The sequence below is a fragment of the Patella vulgata genome, chromosome 5 (assembly GCF_932274485.2).
Source record: "Patella vulgata chromosome 5, xgPatVulg1.2, whole genome shotgun sequence".
Lineage (NCBI taxonomy): Eukaryota > Metazoa > Mollusca > Gastropoda > Patellidae > Patella > Patella vulgata.
This window is the reverse complement of record NC_065883.2, coordinates 34,522,057-34,544,680: the sequence shown is the minus strand read 5'-3', so window position 1 is coordinate 34,544,680 and position 22,624 is coordinate 34,522,057. Positions and strand designations below refer to the sequence as shown.

The following is a 22,624-nucleotide window of genomic DNA, read 5'->3' as shown; positions in this document are numbered from 1 at the left end:
TAATAATGAATTAGACACTTATTTTGATGAATTAGTATATGTCACTCTAAAAACTGGCGAAAAATGCATTCCAAAAACGGGAAATATTCCTGGCTGGAACGAAGAGGTCAGGGACTTTCGGGACAGAGCTACATTTTGGCATCAGCTATGGAAGGACAACAATTCCCCCAAAATCTGGCACGTTAGCTACAGCTACCATACGTAGAACAACAAGGGCTAAATACTATTATGCATTAAGACAGGTTAAGCATAACAAAGATATAATCTGTTCAAACAAACTTGCTGACAGTTTAATGTCCAATAGACATAAAGATTTTTTGGAATGAAATTAAGAAAATAAGTGGGTCATGTAATTCTCTACCTAATGCGATTGATGGTAAGATAGGCGCAGAGAATATATGTAATCTATTTTGTAATAAGTACGACGAGTTATTTAATTCAGTGTCCTTCAATAATGATGATATGTTGAATCTTCAGAATGAAATTGGAAATAGTATTAATAAACATTATAATTGCAATTGTAAGTGTGTGTAGTGTGTGCGGAAGATGTTATTAAGGCTGTAAAGCATTTGAAACATGAAAAAAAAGATGGCAAACTTAAAATCACATAATCCAAGCTTCACACACCTTATTTGTTCAATTTTCGATGTTATTAACTTCCATGATAGTAAATGGTTTCCCTTCTAGAAACTTTGTTCTATGTTCAATCATACCCATTCCAAAGAACCGGAAGAAGTCTTTAAATGATTCTAGTAACTATAGAGGCATTTGCTCTTAGTAGCATCATTGGTAAATTCTTTGACTGGATACTGATTGAACAAAAAAAAGATGTATTTCAGTATTCAGACTTGCAGTTTGGTTTCAAAGCAAAGCACTCAACTTCACATTGTTCATTTGTATAAGATATTATAATAGCAGGAGGTCTGATGTTTACGTAGCACTGCTAGATGCAAGCCGGGCATTTGACCGTTTAAATTATGTAAAACTGTTTACAGTATTATTGACTCAAGGAATTTGTCCTGCAATTACAAGATTTCTTTTAAATATGTATTTAAATCAGAAAATTAGAGTCAAATTGGGTGACACAACTAGTAAGACAGGGTGGTGTTTTGTCTTCGATATTGTTTACCATTTATCTAGACGAGTTATTGTCTCGGTGTAAAAATGGTGGAATTGGCTGCTATATAGGTGCTTTAGCATACGCTGATGACATTACTTTTGTCACACCTACTGGACAAGCTCTTACCAAACTGCTAGACATAGCAAGTCAGTTTTCTAAAGACTTTGATCTGAAGTTCAATCCAGATAAAACAAAACTTTTACTATTCCCTTTTAATCAAAACTGTATCAACACTGTTAAAGATGTATATATGGATGGCAAGGTCATTAAGGTCGTTTCCTCAGATAACCACTTGAGTAGCACACTTAACTCGGCATCCAAATCTGAACACTTATTAAACTGTGTTAACAACTTTTTAGTTGAGAGTAAATGTAACCCTGAAGAATTTTAAATTTGTATCATCTGTCACTAAATATAAATTCTCATAAAAATATTCATTTATTTTATACAGCATGGCGTAAAAGTATAAGAAGATTATTTTGTATTTCTCAGCGTACACACAGCAATCTTTTACATGTTATTTGTAATGATGTTCCTATAGATTGTCAATTACACAAGAGATTTTTAAAAAAATTTTTTAGTTCATATCATATATAGCAGTAATAAATGTTTAAGCATATATAGTAAACATGCTCTGTATGGAAGCCAGTCTACAGTCTCTAATAGTATCAATTTTATTTGTTTTAAATATAATTTATGTAAATATGACCTTTGTACTTATAGTCCATGTGACAGACAGATTTTCATTACCAATTTGATGAATAAATTTAACCATGATTTTCAGTTAGCCTTAGGTCTAAAGTGTCCAAAATTGGTTGATGGACATCCGGGTCACTTTGCCAAATATGAGTTTGGCGGCCATCTTTAAAAATGGCCGCCATTTTTTTATTTGAAATAGTGTAAGTCAGGGAAACCTCCACAACTCCTCAACAGGTTCACCTACGGATATGTAATATGGCTCAAAATGTTCATAATACAATTCTAAATCTGCTGGTATATGATTCATGTTGTTTAATCAATGCTTTCGGTTTCAAAATAAAAGATTAATCTGAAAACAGCAATATTTTCGGGGTTTTTTCATGATGTCTGTTCATAAGTTTACTAAAAAAAATCTTGTTCAGACCCATATAACCCAAATTATCTATTTGGTCAACTAAAGTGATTTACTAGATATCAGAAACATTGATCATGTAAAATAATCTCTAATATGAGTGCCCCAAATCCAAGATGGCAGAAATTCAAAATGGCGGCCAAAAGTTGCTCAAATGGCCAATTTGTCAGATAATAGTTATTTCACAGTTTGATATTACATGTAATATCCAATTGAATGGGATTACTGAACTTAAAATGAACCAAAACACAGAGTGTTGAATATTCAAAAAGGCGGCCAGAATTTCCGTAAAATGATCGATTTTCTGTTTGATGTAGCTTGTAATATGTCTTTTATAAGCAAATAACACACTATTTATGGATAACAATTACTATAGTTTACTTCAATGCGACTTTTCAACAAGATTTCACAAGTCGTTATCATGTTTTTACTGTTATGGCCTATTGCTCGTGGTTCATTATACCGCTTAAATAATTGTTTGATCTTTTATTCTTGTGCTTATCTATACCAATTACAGTTTATACCTGTCTATGTGCATTTGTTTATCTAACGGCTTGGGACAGTTGCCCATACTAGCTGATTTTGCATCCCATTGGAGGGTCCACACTGCTCTTGTATATATATATATAACCATATTCTTTTCATTTTATTGTCCCCCGCCTTTCGAAGAAAGCAGAGGACTATTAAAATGGGTTCGTCTGTCCGTCCGTCACACTTTTTGCGACACAATAACTCTCTTTCTAATTGAGCTAGAATGTTCAAACTTGGTGTAGGTGTTTATTAGGCCAATGCCTTGATGGAGTTCGAAGATGAGAATTTTTTGCTTAGGGTAAGCAGAGATAAGCAATTTGATTGGTTGATGTTTTGGGACACGATAGTACTTTAGTTCTAATTAAGTGAGAGTGATAAAACTTGGTGTATAGTTTCATTACATCAATACCTTGACTAAGTTCGATAATGAGCATTTTCTGCTCAGGGTAAGCAGAACGATAAGCAATTTGATTGGCCGAGACTTTAGAACACAATAACTCTCATTCTAATTGAGGTAGAATGTTCAAACTGGGTGTAGGCGTTCATTAGGTGAATGCCTTGATGGAGTTCGATGACGAACATTGTCTGTTTAGGGTAAACAGAGATAAGCTATCTCATTGGTTGATGCTTTGGGGCACGAAAACTTTGGTTATAATGAAGTCAGGGCGATATTAGCTTGACTAAGTTCGATCGTGAGAATTTTCTGCTAAGGCTAAAGAGCGATAAGCAATTTGATTGGTCAAGACTTTGGAACACAATAACTCTGCTTTTAATTGGGGTAGAATGCTGAAACTTGATGTAAATGTTCATTAGGTGAATGTCTTGACTCAGTTCAGTAATTAACATTTCGGGCTAAAGCTAAGCAGAGCTAAGCAATTTCATGGATCGATGCTTTGAGACAAGATAACTTTGATTCTATCTGATAGAGAGTGATGAAACTTAGTGTATAGTTGATAATCAGTTTGATTGCTCGATACTTTTGAAAAAAATAAATGTGCGATTAATTAATATTGGTCATCTATTTATTTAGGGATTTGGACGGGGAACATCAGCCTCACTGTTGGCTTGTTTCTTAATGTTATATGCTTGATAAGGACTTGTGAAATCTTGTTGAAACGTCGCCGTGAAATAAACTATAGAAATTGTTATCCGTAAATAGTGTGTTATTTGATTATGCTTCAATTACTAAATGCCTGACCCATGACCCACCTACAATGCCCAACTAGTCTTATGCGGGACATATTGTGATCAATGGCCAACTGAATGCAGGCGCTGATTGGGCCATGCGATCGCCCGAAGGGCCGGTGGGACAAAAAATGAAAAAAAATTTTTTGTCCATGTTGTATGTGGCCGGTGGCCTTAACGGGCCGCCACGCCATCACTGGAGTCTGGAATGGGCTGGTATAATAGACTTTCTGGGCCGGGTGTGCTGGGCGTGGGCCGGAATTCGGAATCATGCAATGGGGATTTCGAATCCCATCACAGGAGGAATCAACTAGCGCTCCCGGCAACAAAAATGGGACATTTTACAATGAAAATATTCCTACTTTACTTATTCAATATTCCTAACTGGTTAATCAAATGGTCAAAATTTTTTCAACTAGTCCCATTTTTTAACCAGTTAAATTCTCTTGACTCCGACGATACAATGATAATACGTTAATTAATAATATGACGATATGATAATTTCACAGGTAGATGGTTGTAAATTGCTTGTAGATCAGGCTTTTGGCCTAAATTAACCGATTTATAAGATATATTATTTGACAAAGATTATAATCAGATATGCCACAAAATCGCATATTTGGGGTTCATTTTTCAAATTTTTCCAGCGGGAGAACCCCCGGAACCCCCGTCCGTGCTCCGCGGTCAGTAAAAGGGGCAGCTCCGACACGGAAGTCCGGGTCGGTTCCCGGCCCCAATCCGCCCCTGACTGAAAGTGTACCACTATATTTATGCCTGATCTTGCTTGACCCATTACCCACCTAAGAGTGTCCATAATTTTAATGCGTAACCTACAGTTCCCCCCATTTTTATGCATGGTCTAGTCTGACCCACCTAGCAATTTTTATCTGTGGCTTAGGTTTTTTTTCGGTAATTAGTGTTGTTTTTTCGTTATTTATTGATTTTTCGATATTTTGGGTTTTTCGAATTTTTTCGGTAATTAGTATCAAAAAGTTTTTTCGGTATTTATCACTATTTCCGTATTTTGTCTGCATTTTTCGGTACTTTTCAGATTTTTATCTCGGTACTTTTCGCATTTTTTCGTTATATGGTACAACTGGACCGGTTTTTCATCAAAGACTCTATGACTGGCAACTTTTGTGGTATAGTCTAGATATTGTATCGACAGATCCATTTCACAACAAGTTGAAAGTTTAAAAAGAATCGTTGCGAAGATAATTTGAAATGCATTTACGACTAGGCATCACAAAAATAATGTCGACCAATTTCCTCTTTCGCTTTAGGCAGGCCTATGATATTAAAATGATATCATCATTGTCGCTGCCGAGATCTCCTGTTTCTACTTGTACTTTGGCTAGTGTACATTGCTGAAGAAAAACTGTCACAGTAATTCCAATGAGGTGGATGGTTGTGACATTAACAAAGAGGAAATCGTGAGCCATGGCTTTTGGGATACCTAGTCGTAAATGTATTTCAAATTATCTCTGTAATTATCATTTTTAAACTTAGAACTTGTTGTGAAATACACTTTACACTTTCACAATTTACAAATATGAATCCATGATACCATCTGTCTAGATTCTAGATGATACCACAAAAGGTTGTCAGACTCTTCAAAGTAAAAATCTATCACATTACGATTTGTGGACCAGAAATGAAATGCAATGTGGGTTAACGTCCTACTGTTCTAACTTGGTCAATGAGGATGGCTATTTGTCATACAGTGTGAAATGAGGAAAAATTTGCCCAGACCCAGGGATCGAATTCCGGACCTTGTTGAGCCTTACCCACTGAGCCACTATTTCGGCCCATTTGTGAACAAACAGAATAGGTAATTCTTAACAACTAGATATATTTGCAAAGATATATTAAAATTCCATACAGCTTTGCTGGAATAATATTAAATCTTGTTTTCTGATTTACGAGATCTAGTATAATTAATTCCATCCTCCCCTAAAAAACTACTACACAATTTTATAATAAGCAAAGCCAATAGAAAGACTGACAATTGTCCCGTTTTGTTCTTAAGCAATCATCTACGATATTAAAAATCTATTTTTGGGGCAATTATCTACCTTATCCAAAATCTATTTTTGAGGTAATATTTAAGTTTAGTGATCCTGAAAACCCCATAAAGGACATATTACAAGCCGTACAAAACAGAAAAATGACGATTATCTGAAAAATCATTCATTTTAGGGAAAATCTTGCCGCCATCTTGGATTTTAGCCATCTTTAGAGGTTGTATTTATGTTCTGTGACATCGAAAACCCCCTAAGCGGCATATTACAGGGCATATCAAACTGTAAAATAACGATTATCCGAGGCATCGATCAAATTTTGACTGCCATTTTGAATTTTCGCCATCTTGGATTTTGGGAAACTAATTTTATAGATCAATTCAAAGTACAATGACTACGGAAACCCTATATATGATATATCACAAGTCTTGCTTTGCGTGATACTCATCCATCCTAACAAGAAATTCATTTTTCGTCAAATTTTGGCGGCCATTTTGGAAATCGGACGGATTCAACCGAAAATGACGTCACAGAAGTGACATAATATCAAAATCGTCTTCAGTGACAAATTTTTCTTCAGAAACAACCGGTCCCCAAATATCGTTGCGATTGCGACAACCCTAAATAAATGTTCACATGGTTAGTACCCTAACTCGCCGAGGCTCAACATTTTAAAATTGACAGTCTACTCAAGACTTTTGTTGAGTTTCCGACCACCGCAGCTGTACAGACTGGGTCACTGAGCGTATTTATTTATGCCAAATGAATAACTTAAGAAGACCACACACAAAATTTGGCTAAATTTACCCTGAACATGATTTGGTAGTGAACTTATAAAATAAATCTTGAAAAAAAAATGCCAAAACGTTGCTTTTTTCAGAATAATCTGTTGATTTGGAAAATATATGATTCATTCACCAACATGTGTCATATAACAGCAGCTGTAGAATGTTATTGCGAACATTTTGAGCCATATTCCATATCAATAGGTCAATCTGTGAAAGAGTTATGAAGGTTTCCTTGACGCGCTCAATTGCAATGAAAAAACGGCGGCCATTTTTAAAGATGGCCGCCAAAATGGCATTTAGCAAAGTGAACCGGAAGTCCATCAGCCAAATTTGAACACTTCGGGCACCAGGCTAACTGAAAATCATGGTTGAATTTATTCATCAAATTGGTAATGATACTCCGAAATCTGAGGTCTGTCACATGGACTATTATAAATTACCTAAAATCACTAAAGCCATTTCATATTCAATTACTGATGAAGACGTTCAACTCAGAAACAGTATTAGAGAATTTATTACATATAGAGATGCAAACCAACTCAGAAACAGTATTAAAGAATTTATTACATATAGAGATGCAAACTATAATGATGCTAGACACCTTGAAGAAATTATCAACTATTTATGTACATCATAGAGAAAAGTGTACTTATATTACATATATACTATTCAAAAAAAGTAGGGGATATTTGATTTTTAAGTGTTATTAAAGTCACCTAATGAAACTGACGAAGAAACAAATGACAAAATGAAATGAAGTTCACATTCATCGATTTATTCCAAATGATCGTTAGACTAAGTAAGGCAGAGACTGACCATTATAAGGGTAAAATGATACCCGGGGTCAAACAGCAAAGTTACCACAGCATCACAACCAAGTCAGTAACGGGTAAATCCTCCTCTGTTTGCCAAACAAGCATTGATCCGACGTGGCATACTCCTAATGAGACGTCTAAGGTCATTTTGGTCTAGATTGTCCCATTCCTGTTGTAACGCAGCAGCAAGTTCTTGGACATTGGCAGGACGTTGTTGACGTTGACGTAACCTCTGTCCAAGCATGTCCCAGACATGCTCGATGGGGGAGAGGTCGGGACTCAGTGCTGGCCAAGGTAATGTGGTGATGTTCTGTTGTTGGAGGTAACCTGTAACGATCCTGGCCCTGTGACATCTTGCGTTGTCATCCTGGAAGATGAAACGGCGGCCATGACGTCGTGCGAACGGCACAACATGGACTGCCAAGATGTTGTCCCGGTAGTACTGGCCTGTAACACGCCCTGCAACAACATGTAAGGCCGTTCTTCCAGCAACAGTGATGCCTCCCCACACCATAACAGAACCACCCCCAAATCGATCATGTCTGATGACGTTAACGTCTTGGAAGCGCTCGTTTCGACGACGCCACACCCTCCTACGTCTGTCCAAAAAATCAACAGTGAACCTTGACTCATCTGAAAACATCACATTGCTCCAGCGTTGATTATCCCAGTGTTGACGATCCCTACACCAACGACGTCTTGCCTGAATGTGATGATCTCTCAAACAAGGGATCACGCGAGGACGTCGGGCGCGAAGGTGACCCCTATGCTGTCGATTCCGAATCGTCTGGCCACTCACTCTCACACCAGTGTCTGTTTGAAGACGAGCGCTGATCTGATTTGCTGTGATGACACGATTTCTCAAGGCCAACGTACGGATAAATCGATCCTGGGCTTGAGTTGTCGCCCTTGGTCGACCTGAGCGTGGTCTGTCCTGTACAATTTGTGTATCACGGTATCTGGACCATAGCCTGCTTATGACAGACTGAGAAACATTCATCGTCCGCGCCACAACCGCCTGTGTTGTGTCGATCTGTAGCATGCCAAGGGCACGTAACCTTTCATTTTGGGTAAGCCGACGCATATCAAAATTTGTTTTCTGGTCACTAAAACAATTAAACTGATGTTTCCACCCTGGAATTCAATGCCACAATGACTGTAACATTCAAAGTCAGAGTCGTGCAAATCTTGGGTTGGACCCCCATGATGATCCCAAGCATCACCAGCATTCCATGCGGTAGCTATTGGTGCGTTTGGGCGTCACATGTAACTGGAAATGTTTCTTCTGTTAGGTTCTATAGTGACTTTTTTCGTAGTCATTTGCATATTTTAGTATTATGCCCCCAAAATCAAATATCCCCTACTTTTTTTGAATAGTATATGTAAATTATGTATTGTATTGTGTACTGAGTAGAAATAAAGCATTATTATTATTACCACGATTCTCAAGAATACTGTTCATAACATGGCAATGTTTTGCATTTTTTTATTGTAGTGTTAATCTCATTTTTATACGCCCACATTGAAATGTGGACGTATATTGCCGTCGCCCCCGTCCGTCCGTCTGTTGGTCCGCCCGTCCGTCCATCGTCCACAATTTCTTGTGAACGCTCTAACGCCAAAAGTTATCATCTGATATTTCTGAAATTTACATGCATTATTTAAATTGGTGAAACGAAGAAGCCTGTTGAATTTCAGCAATTTCCATTTATTACGTCTAGAGTTATGGCCCTTGTTTCACTTTATTGAACCTTATGAACGCTCTAACGCCAAAAGTTATCATTCGATCTTTGTGAAATTTATATGCATTATTAAGATTACTGAAACGAAGAAGCCTATTGAATTTCAGCAATTCCTGTTTATTACGTCTAGAGTTATAGCCCTTGTTTCACTTTATTGATCCTTGTGAACGCTCTAACATCAAAAGTTATCATCCGATCTTTCTGAAATTTATATGCATTATTTAGATTGCTGAAACAAAGAAGCCTATTGAATTTCAGCAATTCCCATTTATTACGTCTAGATTTATGGCCCTTGTTTCACTTTATTGATCCTTGTAAACGCTCTAACGTCAAAAGTTATCATCCGATCTTTGTGAAATTTAGATGCATTATTTAGGTTACTGAAATGAAGAAGCCTAATGAATTTCAATAATTTCTGTAGATTACTTCCAGAGTTAAGACCCTTGTTTCAGTTTGTAGAACCTTGTAAACCCTCAAACGACAAAATTTATAATCTGATCTGTATGGAACTGTCTTGTAAAGGCTCCCAATTACCTACAAAGGAATAAATATGCGACAACCCTTGACGACCGCTCGGACAATTTAGCTGCTGTGGGCGTATGTTTTGTTGCCTGGCAACCTATCTTTACATTTTATTTTTATATATATATATTTGTCTGTGTATTTCTAGATTTGATTTTCGCCACTGCTTTTCCTTTTCTTCTGTTTACATTTCTGAATTTCATCATTAAACCAATTTCTATTTGATCTGATGATTATACTTTTAGTTCCAACCAGCGCATGTTTATCTAATAATTTAATAAGAATGTTATGATATATTGTTTAATCTTCTGATGAATATTATCATGTTCTTTGATCTGTTCATAAAACTGCTCATATGTCAGCTTTGAATTGCTCTAAATCACTGTTTCTAGTTTTTCAGAAACAGTGCGTTTTTAACATGCATGGAATTTAGTAAATTATCATTGATTCACGTAATAATAATGTCTAGGTTTTGACCAGTGTGATGAGTAGGCTCATTTATATGCTGAATAAGATTAAATGCTTTGAGAAGTTCAGCGAATTTCTTTGTATGTTTGTCAAATCCCCAACTATAACTAAACACCCCGACATGGAAGACAACACATGGAGTAAATCAGAAAATTAGCCGAGAAATTTTCCAAATTAATTGAGAAAGTTAGATATGTTATTTTTTGATGCTGAAGGCCGATAAACTACCACAAGAGGGATAATTTAACTTTGTGGATTTAACCTTATTTAACCTTTGTGCCAGGACTAACCTCATAAGCTTAGATGCTACACATAAATTCATGGGTTCTTTATAATCATCTCTCGCATACTTTGACTTAACCTGTGAAATCTGAAAGATCTCATCTATCCACTTCTGAATGTATTCGTGCATTTCTGGTGGGAAATTTTGGATGTCCAAATAGTTTAATGGTTGTTCAATGTCATGTGGTATGTAATTCCATTTTTTTTGCATTCTGGAGAAGATTCTCACATCTGGTGACTTTGAGACTTCAATCTTGAGATAGTATCAAACACCATGTTCACAATATTGCCCGAGCACTTCCAACTTGTCATCAAATCACAGGTCAACCTTGAGATGTTTTCGTCAGCTTGTTCATCAGTACCAGGAATTCTTGACAACATAGTTCTGTAGAGTCCCCAACTGTGACTGCCGATCTTTCTTCATGCTCGTACTGATTTGAAAGGGTAGTTAAGCTTTGCCATCCCAATATGAATTGATCCGAATTTGGTTGGCGTCCATGATTCCTTATAGTGGCGATTTCCTGGCTCACCTCACGTCAGGACGTATCAGTCTGTGCGTAAGATGTAGCAGCGTTAGATGGATCCCCACCAGCTTCTTGTAAAAAAAGCCCGTGTGAACCTCATTGTATGTGGGTAACTGGTGAAACCAACTTTATGGAACTGAGTATGTTATGGGGAATGAATGCATCTGTTACTGTCCTCATTTGTCTTTTGTGAGACTTAGGTGGTGGTGGTGGTAGCTTAGGTATGAACGATGCAAGTGGTCTCTCGTCCTCACTGGTGGAGCTGCTATTAGGTAGTTGCACAGTGGAAAACCTGATTGTTGATTCACTCTCAGCGATCTTTCGCCTTTTCTCTGCACTAAGAGCTCTTTCTTCTGTACTATTGCAAAGCTGACTGTGTCAAAACCAATTATATAGTTACCTTTCTATCCATCATCATAGACTTTAGGAAATCTTTGTCTTCTTGATTTTTTATTATCCCTTGAGTATTTGGACACCATAAAGCAAGCATTTGAGCTAAATCTTTGCTATATTCCTCTACTTTATTTATGACAGACTGACTCTGTTTTCTAGTTTTAGGTATTCTTCTTAATTTCTCATTGTCTTGTAACAGTTTAATGATTTTTTGGGAGCATGATATAAATTGCTCTGCTGACATGGGGATTCCACCCTTCTCATAAAACTTAATCACTTGTTCATAAACAATTTTTTCAGCTAGATATCTGGTGCAATTTACATCTCAACCATCCTCAAGATGGAAAATTGTTGTTCTCAATATCTGCTTTGAGGATGGAAGACGACATACTGTAATTGGCTATCATATTTTGTTACTGCCTCACCCAGTCCAAAGATATCAGTCTTGCTTCTTGTTGTCATGCTGAAATACTAGGCTTCACGGCAAAGTGACGCTGAAAGGTATCCTTTTGTACAAAATTGGCATTACTGAAAGTGAGCAACTGGAGTCCCAAGTCTGAAACTGAACAACCTGGAACAGAACCTGTGTGCGTTTTCTGCGTTGTAGACAACAAAGTGTCTGAAATAATGTCAAACAAAACTAAATAATAAAGGTATTTTTTTTACTTTTACCAGATGGCAACTCTAAATTTAGAGCAACTGGTTGACCACATAAACATAATCAGATCGTCACAAAATTTTGCAGAATTTGTTCTACCCATGAGTGGAATGTTTTAACTGATCTGAGGATATGAAGGGGGTTGTGTGCACCTTAATATGAACTATAGTATCACTTATGTCGGTATTGTATTTACATGTATTTTTATCACAATGTTGTTTACATGTAGTTGTATTCAAGGTTTATTAATTAGGCAATTACATCATTGATTTTCTGAAAACTCAGCTACAAGTTACAGTCAGTTGTGTTGTAAATTGTATCCATATTAAATATGAACATCAAGGTTGACTGAAGCTAAAATATAAAATTCAATAAATGGATATTTATGTTATCGTATTACTATTAAGTTTATAATAGCGTATTGCTCCATTGAATACCCTCTTATCTTTTTTTTGTACCCCGCCTTTCAAAGAAAGCAGGGGACTATTAAAATGGGTTCCTCCGTCCGTCTGTCGGTCTGTCTGTCGGTCACACGTTTTTGGGACACAATAACTCTTTCTAATTCAGCTAGAATGTTCAAACTTGGTGTAGATGTTTGTTAGGTCAATGCCTTGGAGTTCGAAGATGAGCAATTTGATTGCTTGATGCTTTGGGACACCATAAATTTAGTTCTAATTAAGTGAGAGGGATGAAACTTGGTGTATAAGCAGCGATAAGCAATTTGATTGGTCGAGACTTTGGAACATAAAAACTCTGCTTTTAATTGAGGTAGAGTGTTTAAGGTGAATGTCTTGACTGAGTTCAATGATTAACATTTTAAGCTAAGCAGAGCTAATCAATTTCATTGGTCAATGCTTTGGGACAAGATAATCTTGATTCTATCGCATAGAGAGTGATGAAACTTAGTGTATAGTTTGATTGCTCGATACTTTTGGAAAAATAAATGTGCGAGGATGTGTCATCTATTTATTTTGGGATTTCGGCGGGGGACATCAGCCTCACTGTTTAACTGTAATAAACCTACCTATTTTGCCCGAAACGTAAGACCAATAATTAAAACAGTAAAATCTTTATCAATGTTTCACATCCATCGGACTACATGAAATGACAAAATGGGCACGTACTCATAACTCTTGCTAGATCCAGCTACACAAGTTGGATCATAATTATATTGATACATTTGGAATATTTCTTTACTTTTTCTCTTAAATTTACAAACATAAACCCATGTGTACCAACGGACACAATTTGACATCTTGGATACATGTACCTAACTCAAAGACAATACATGTATGAAGACAGACATTATTCTACAATTTCCCATTTTCACAGACCTCTCTTCCCATGTGAACGATATCAATTCAAATAGAAGGTCTGTTTGTTTCAATATTCTAACACTAGATAGATTCTAAATTGGGCCTTTGAAACTTTCTACAAATCTCTTTTCAAATCCCACAATAAATAAAAGATAGTGTTCAGAACTAGCAAAACTCAATGCCTGACAGATTTGATAATTAGAGGGCCTTCACCTTTCAAGCCCACACTTTTAATTTCATACCATTTGTCATCATCAGAAATTGAAAGAAAAGAGTGAACTGATAAAGAATAGTAAGAATAATGAAATAAAGAAGGAAGCTTAATTAGATTGAGTCATTTAAAAATGGACAAGTGACACAGAACCACTCAACACCCTTATTACATGTACTAGAGATTGGTGGTCTGGTATACAGTATGTATAAGGATGAACTGTACATCAGTCATCTTTATACACTATATTATAGTGATTAATTGCCTTGCTCTCTAGCAGTTATATTATTGGTTTTGTTACTACGCCAATAACACTATCACTATAGTCAATGTGAATTACAACCACCCATTTTTACAATAATATAAATACATGTATAAACCAAATTAGTGAAATCAAATTTTTGTAATTGTTGATAGGCAGTGTTCATCGTCATGAAGGACATTGACATAATTAGGGCTTTTGTTCAAAAATAAGAATACCGAAAGTCATACCAATGACATTTAAGGGGTCTCTTGACCTGTTGCTGAGTGTAAGTTGAACGAATACATGCAGCACGGCAGGATATATAAGCAGTTAATATGAGATGAAGTAGTCTGGCTATACATATCAGATCAATACATGATAAATAGTAAATCACAATCATGGTGAATATTTTATAGTGTATGTGTTATTCACTGGTAAACATCTAAATGGGATGAGGTGGATTAAATTATTTAACACTTAAATGATCAACAGTAACATTGTTTGCAGGACAGGGTAGTGGAGGGGGATTTTGAGAATTTACATGTACAAAGATTGTATGTCTAGCTTCTAATCTACTGTCCAATGGTAATACCCTATTTAACAAAATTAATAACAGATTTGGGTCAAATTATTACTTAGAAAATAAAGAATATACATATACAAGGCTCTGTATAACAACTAGTACAATCAATAGAAGTCAAGGTGTCTGCTGTGTTGTAAGTTGTTCAGTATGTATCACAAATAGATGATTTGAACTATTTATAGTCACATTTATATACGCTGATCTTCAATACCTTCACACATAATGAAGCGATTTATACAAATTATTCCAATCCCTTTCGTCCTGCATGACCTAATTGGTATTGGCTAGATACATGTATAAGCTTACATAAAAAGACCAATAAATTAATCCTGGACCAATAAATTAAAAATCAACTGGAGTAAAAAATAAAAAAAATAAATTTGCTAAAATCCTTCTTAAATCTGTTAGCAGTGAAGTGATATTACATGTTATGCCTTGCCTCATGCACAACCACCCTGTTACTACAAAAACTAAATGGAGGATAGATGTAACTTCACTTGAAATTTGTAGTTGTTTGTTAAAGAAATAAAAAATTAATTTAGAATTAGAACCTTGCCATGGGAATATTTATTTTAGATATCTGAGAGTAGTGTTTTGGAAACAAGTTGACATACATGTTGTCTGCTGGCAGTGTATTGTATATAACCAGATTAACCTAAACTATATTATATTTACTGTGGAATAGTTTTATCTTAATGGACAGTTTGTTTATGATTAACAACATGAGTCTTACAAACACAAATAAAATAAACAACAACAACATTTGTTTTATGTACATGTATGTACATGTAAAATGGAAATTCCTATTTACATGTACAAGTAAAATAAATCGTGGGCTGAGGATTAACTGGTTCTATGTCCACTTTTTGTCAAACTGAGAAAAATGGATGTGAAGTTTTGCATCGCTGTATTTTGAAACTCATTGAATTTTTACCAAATTTTCACTGTTGTGGAAGCTGAAAATATAAGCAGCTGGCAGGGTGTGTGGTGCTTTTTAATGCAGTGGTATCCGATCTGGTCAAACCGAAATACGATAAATGGAGATGGGACTTTGGGACTTACAAAATTTTATGAATTTGTCAGGCACAAAGTTCTATCTAGGAGATAGAACCTTGTGTCTCAAGACGGTCCGAATCACATAGTTCTATATCCAGCCTCATTGTTTAAAAAAAACCTACCCGTAAACTGGGGCAACTCTAGCCCAGGGATTACATTGTCACAGGTTCAGAATCCTTCTATTTGTGTAAAACATATTTAGCCTATGCCAAAGTAACCCCTTAGGTCTAAAGTTACTCTGGTTTACAGGAGAACAAAATGGGTTGAATTCATGAAAATTACTATTGAAATCCATGCTACATTTCCGCCTGACGAAGATTAACCATGAGTGTCAATTTATTGAATAGCTACAAAAATATGATTTCGGGAAAAACAACACATAACACTCACAGGCATTAAACATAACAAAAAGCCTTTTCCGGCCCAAAATTTAACGAAGAGAAAGCATTGTCCACTGATTGGACAGGTAACCCCACTCTTAGCTTACTGCCAAGGACATGTAGGGGAGACCGGGGCACATTGAACATATGTGTACATTGAACCACCACGGATATATCCTTTATATATAATACTAGGCAACCCAAGACTACACAGAAGTGAGATAACTTCTTAGACCTATTTCCCCGTCAATAGACAGTGACAACATGCTGTCAATTATTTTTTAGGCAATGATTTTTTCAAAAGAGCTCTTAAAAGTGAAAATGCACTACTTCCACTTATCATTTTCCATACATGTTAACTGTCTAGTCTAGGAAATTCTTGTACTTAAAATCAGTTCATATATGTCTAATCTACAATCCAGATAAACAGGCTTGATCCATAGAGGGCATATTGAATTTTTTTAAAATTTTGATCATGAAACTGTGATGGGGCACTTTGAACCATGGTTCAATGTACCCCAGTGCATTATAGACTATATATCATATGATAATTTGTTCAGCCTAGGAAATTCTTGTACTTACAATCAGTTCATATCTACAATCCAGATAAACAAGGGCTTGATCCATTTTGAATTTTTTTAAATTTTGATCATAAAACTGTGATGTGGCAGATTGAATTGAACCACTGTCAATGGGGTACGTTGAACCACTGGTTCAATGTACCCCAGTGCATTATAGTTTATATATCATTTGATAATTTGTAATATCTTTGAAAATAGAAACAATATTAGAAGATCAATTGACCCGACTCTGTAGGCCTGCCATATAAACGGAATTAAAACTTCATGGGAGCAGTGTTCGAAACTTGGCTGTGACATACAGAGGTGCAATGGGTCTCCCTGACTAAGAGTCGCTTGTCAGCAAACAGGCTGTCCAAACTTAGACAGAATATTGGACAAATTTTGGTTTGATTCACTGCAAAAGTTGACTGGGATCCCACTATCACACCAAACTGCCATCTTAAGTGCAATTTACGGCGATTTGTAGGAGCCTAGGGAATCCGGACTCCTGCTTGTTTCGATTGTTGCACGGATGTCTGATCTGTGGATATTTGTTCTTAACTAAACATTGATTGTTTGCAGATTCATTAGATAACTACGAAACAAGTGACTAGGTTTGTGATCCAAATTCAGATCTATGTTTAACATGAAATTTTTACCACTGTTCAATGTGCCCCATTATTTGGTTAAACCTACTCCGACCGACTATTTTGTACAGCGAGGTACATTGAATAATTACGGTCAAGTGGATTAAAATGTGATATACAATAGCAACTATGATATGTCTTCAAACAAAACAATAAAGAAAAGAGATCTTCTAATAAAAACATTTGATATGGAAGGAGGACAACCATGTATGTGAAAAAACTGGTTCAATGTGCCCCGGTCTCCCCTACATTTGATAAAGATCATAAATATATTACACTGTAAGCCTATGATGGTGGGGGGGGGGCACGGTGGCCAAGTGGGCAAGGTGCTGGCTCGCTAGCCTGGAGGAAGCGGCTGTCTAGTCGTTCGGATGTTACGAAAAACGGAGGTCCCGTGTCTGGCATGTACGTAAAAGATCCCTTGGGCCTTGATGTCAACTAGTTCCATCTCCATCATTATGCACTGAACTACCGTTTCTAGTCGTTCGGATGGGACGAAAAACTGAGGTCCCGTGTCTGGCATGTACGTAAAAGATCCCTTGGGCCTTGATGTCAACTAGTTCCATCTCCATCATTATGCACTGAACTACTGTGTACGATCATTCAAAATAAAAATAGGGTTTCAACAAAACATTAGGCCTAAGCTGTCTTAAATTGCCTAACAATCAATACCTTTCTAACAGATTAAGAATTTCATTCTGGGACAATATTCTGAGGGCCTTACGGCAAGTTTTCTGCTCTAGAAATACAGCTATGCTGGTGTCTCTTTCGGCCATTTTGTCAAAAGACCACATGACACCAGACCCAGGAATTATATTGGTGAGAGTGGACATAGAACTTTGTGAGGGGGAATGGATTGAAATTTAAACAAAGGCCTATGTGTTTTTTGGCAATTTAATCTAGAGGGCACCTCTGAATTAAATCTTGCTCACAGTACATAGCACCTGTTGATTCAAAAATAGTTTTTATGCAAATATCTCATTTTTAGTGAAAAGTGGACATAGAACCAGTTAATCCTCAGCCCACGAAATGGTGATTAAAAAAGTTTAGCCCCGGTACCAATGTCAAACCAAGTTTATATTCTATGTGTCTTTTGTTAAAATCACATTATTGTGTAAATTGTTTTCATGTATTTACAGTTAAAGAAGATAGGAGGAGGAGGATTTGGGGAAATTTACGAGGCCACAGATTCAGTTAGCAAAGAATCTGTAGCATTAAAACTTGAATCTGCCAAACAACCAAAGCAAGTTCTGAAAATGGAAGTAGCTGTACTGAAAAAACTACAAGGTACATGTAAAGTACATGTAATATTGAAAATTATGAATATATTAGTGTCGTCTCTATATTCCAACTTTGATATTTTAATATTCCTGATAGTGATGATCTCAGAATCACCTTTTTGGAAATATTGTTGATAATTTATTGATACTCAATGACCTAGTTTGTGTCAAGTGGACTTTTATTTTAAACTCTTTATTTTGTTAAAGAAAAATAATACATGTAGCATATTCCAATATTTTAAGGTAGAGAAATACCGACAAGTAATGACAATGAATGAACCTAGTATTATTGTTTAATAGCATGAACTTCTACTGAATTGTTCCATGTTATGGGATTTCAGTTATAAATGAATATTGAATAGAATATTTCTTTATGTGGTGTAATATACCTGTATTACTCATATATTGTTTTAGCTGTATGAAACCTGGTAGCAATAAGATTATTACTGTAACAGATCACACAGAAGTACCCTTTTGTAGAATTACAATATGCTTTGATACGTCCAAATATTATAGTCATATTCATATCAAATTGTAGTCACTCCTTTTAAAATCAGGTAGTAGAAATTGTCAGACACTTGTCTAATTTGCATACGGTACTTGTAAGAATCAATTGCATATCCAAGAAATAATGTGTCGTCATGCTTTACATGGTAGACATGTAATCCCTATAGACAGCAGAAACCATGTGCTTGTCAGCTGTCAGTATGAATTATTTTAATTATTTATGAAAATAGATAGCATTATTATATACTAACATCCAATGTGTTCATAATCCTGTCGGTTGGTCCACAACTTGTATAAATTTTGGTTGGTCAGCCTATGTATAAGCTGTGAGGTTTTTTATCCTGTCAAAGTGTGCACAACAGTGTTTTGCAGAATTACTGCCCTTGTCCCCATGTTAACCCTCTACAGGTCAAAGTTTTACAGATTTCTCTACCATCTTGCTAGGATTGCTGGGCTAATCATAACGAGAAACCTTATCAAAATTCAGACTTGCCAATCAATTTGATGCAGATTTATTGATCCTGATGTTGAAAATTTGAAATAGAACATTCCAAATGCTCTTGGTGGATGTGAGAATAAGTTTGTGTACATGTAAATGTTATAATATCTATATTGTCATTTCAGGAAAAGATCATGTATGCCGATTTATTGGTTGTGGTAGAAATGAGAAATACAATTATGTTGTCATGTCACTTCAAGGAAAAAACCTGGCTGAATTACGTCGTGGTCAGGCTAGAGGCTGTTTTAGTTTAAGTACAACATTACGTTTAGGAGCACAAATACTGAAAGCCATTGAATCCATACATGAAGTTGGTTTCCTACATCGAGATATCAAACCCGTAAGTTATATTCTTATATGTGCAGATTGAGGACATTTTAATGGATGGGCAGATATTTATTCTATCTATTGCTATTTTTATATGCCCACATTTTCATGTGGACGTATTATGCCGTAGCCCCCGTTCGTCCAACCACAATTTGTTTGTGTGGATACTCTACATATCACAATTTTTATTCAATTTTAACAAAACTTGAAATAGAGGTTTATCCCCCGAAGATCTCGGTTCCTTTCGATATTGGCATGTACATGTATCGGACCATAACTTCATGGATTATGGCCCAGTGATGGGATTTAAAAAAATTTCTTTTCGGACATTTTACTCTTATCGTTATTTAAGCAGACAGATTCATGCCACAATTAAAACTCATGTGTCAACAAAATATTCAAATAAAAATAGGTGAACCTCGCTATTTTTCTTATTTAATTCCTGTACAGTATTCAAATTTATGTCAGTCAGTAACATTCCTACAAAATTACGCATTTTCGTAATACATTGAATGAAAGCTTGCCAATCCTGCTTTGACATCAAATTCAAAACAGTAATATTCCTTCAAAATGAAGTGTCTTTGTTTATATGGCAGCAAATGAATGCACAACTTCCGAAATAAGAATAGTTTGTGATTTCTTTATGAAATGTCAACAAAATATTCAAATCCGTGGCTAATAAAAATAGGAACACCTTGCTATTTTTCATATTTAAGTCTCGTAATATTCCTACAAAATTTCGTGTTTTCGTAACAACAGGATGAAAGCTTGCCGATCTGTACCTGCTTCAAGCTTACGCCAGTAATATTTCTGCAAAATTACATGTCTTGGTTTATATGGCAGGAAATAAACGAAAGGCGTTCGAAATAATAATACTTGTGGTGATGTCAAAACACCATTTTCTTCTTCATAAGTATTTTAAAATTACATTGATAGTTAAATCACTTGTAAAAAGGCATAGCTAACTTCAGGGTATGGTGTACGTGACTCATAGCTTCAAAAGCACTGTCTTATAAGCGATTTTCGTTCGGCAATCAAGATCACGGGAAAGTACCACTGTGGATGAGAATTTCTATATGGAGTCTTAAACTTAAAGGACGTAAAAGATATCGCAGACAAAATGACTGTCCATTGATTTAGGGTGTTATATACTCTTACGATATGTGACATGCTGTCGATTGGTACATGCTGTGTTTAAAATGTCCGACAATGAAGAAGCAATAACTTCTGTTTAAGATTCGATTGATGAATTGACTGATAAAGGATTAAATCAGTCAATCATGGCAGATTAAGAAGTTAATCAAGGTAGGTGTATAGACGGTATAACACAATAAATACGTTGATCGCTTAATTACCTAATCAATCCAGCCTATTGTCAACGATAATGGGGTAGATATACACTCAGTACACTATATTAAATTTGGAATTTTGAATATTATTCACAATGTCTTGATGTCCGATTGGGCATTTTCCTGGTCGGACAATTTCGGACGTTTGGAAAAAAACATCGGACATGTCCGGAATATACAGAAGAAATCCCATCACTGTTATGGCCCTTGATTGTACGAAAAATCATGTTTTTGGCTTGTGGACACTCTAGAGGTCACCATTTTCATCTGATTTTGATGAAACTTGAAATGCATGTTTATAACCCAAAGATCTTGGTTCCTTTCGATATTCATCAGATCATAACTTCCTGAATTATGGCCCCTGATTGTACGAAAAATCATGTTTTTAGCTTGTAGTCCCTCTAGAGGTCACAATTATTATCCGATTTAAAAAAAAAACGTTTAAATATAAAACCATTACACCGAATTGTTGGCCGGGTTCGAATTTCGGACCCAAACTACCAGACAATGGCCGCCTCTCGTACGCAAATAGTGTAAAACTATGGAATATCAGGGTTGTGGACCCTCTTGAGATCACAATTTTGATCCGATTTTAATGAAACTTGAAATACATGTTTATAACCCAAAGATATTGGTTCCTTTCGATATCCGCGCATATCGGAATGTAACTTCCAGAATTATGGCCCCTGTTTTACGAAAACTTGCATAGTTAGCCTAGAGGTCACAATCATTTTCCGATTTAAAATCACTGTTACTCCCTAATGATATGTAAAAATATGGTATATCAAAGTTGTGGACCCTCTAGAGACCACAATTTTGATCTGATTTTGATGAACCTTTAAATCTATGTTTAATTCACAAAGACCTTGGTTCCTTTCGATAATCGTACATATCTGAATGTAACTTCCTGAATTATTCTCACTGATTGTTCGAAAAATCGTAGTTTTAGCTTGTGGACCCGCAAGAAGTCACAATTTTTGTCCGATTTTAAAAAAACATTTAAATGTATCACTGTTACACCCAGATGTTGGTTGATTTCGAATTTCGTGAAAATCAGACAGAAACTACCCGACAAAATGGCCACCTCTTCTACACAAATTGTGTACAAGTATGTAATACGAGGGTTGTGGGCCCTCTAGAGTCACAATTTTTGTCTGATTTTGATGAAACTTAAAATATATCTTTATATCCCAAAGATCTCAGTCCCTTTCAATTTCGTTCATTTCAGGCCATACATTCATGTATATGGCCCCTGATTGTACGAAAAATTGCAGGGTTTTTTTTTTGACTTGTTCTCTAGCCAACTCTTGCAAAAGCAGCAAAATGTGGGCATATCTTGCCTCGCAGCCGCTGGTTATGGATACAAAGGTGTTAGGATGAGGGGCGAGGCGGCAGGCAAGGGAACTGGTCTGATTTTGGCACGCCAATGACCAAAGACAATTGGAACTCAAAAAGGAAATTATTGAGCTGACAAAAATGGATGCACTGATTGTGTAAAGTTTATC

At 36.0% G+C, this 22,624-nt stretch overlaps 1 protein-coding gene across 3 annotated transcripts in view; it reads left to right on the top strand.

Moving 5' to 3' along the window:
* Nucleotides 1-22,624, top strand: part of LOC126822086 (uncharacterized) — a 50,520-nt gene that overhangs the window by 12,167 nt on the left and 15,729 nt on the right. For all 3 annotated transcript variants that reach the window (XR_007680637.2, XR_007680636.2, XM_050550839.2), the window contains exons 3-4: nucleotides 18,297-18,444; nucleotides 19,569-19,783. Coding sequence is in view for 1 of the 3 variants with exons in the window: in XM_050550839.2 (XP_050406796.1) it covers nucleotides 18,297-18,444; nucleotides 19,569-19,783 (363 nt within the window). In the remaining 2 variants the exon portion in view is untranslated. The remainder of the gene's footprint in view (nucleotides 1-18,296; nucleotides 18,445-19,568; nucleotides 19,784-22,624) is intronic.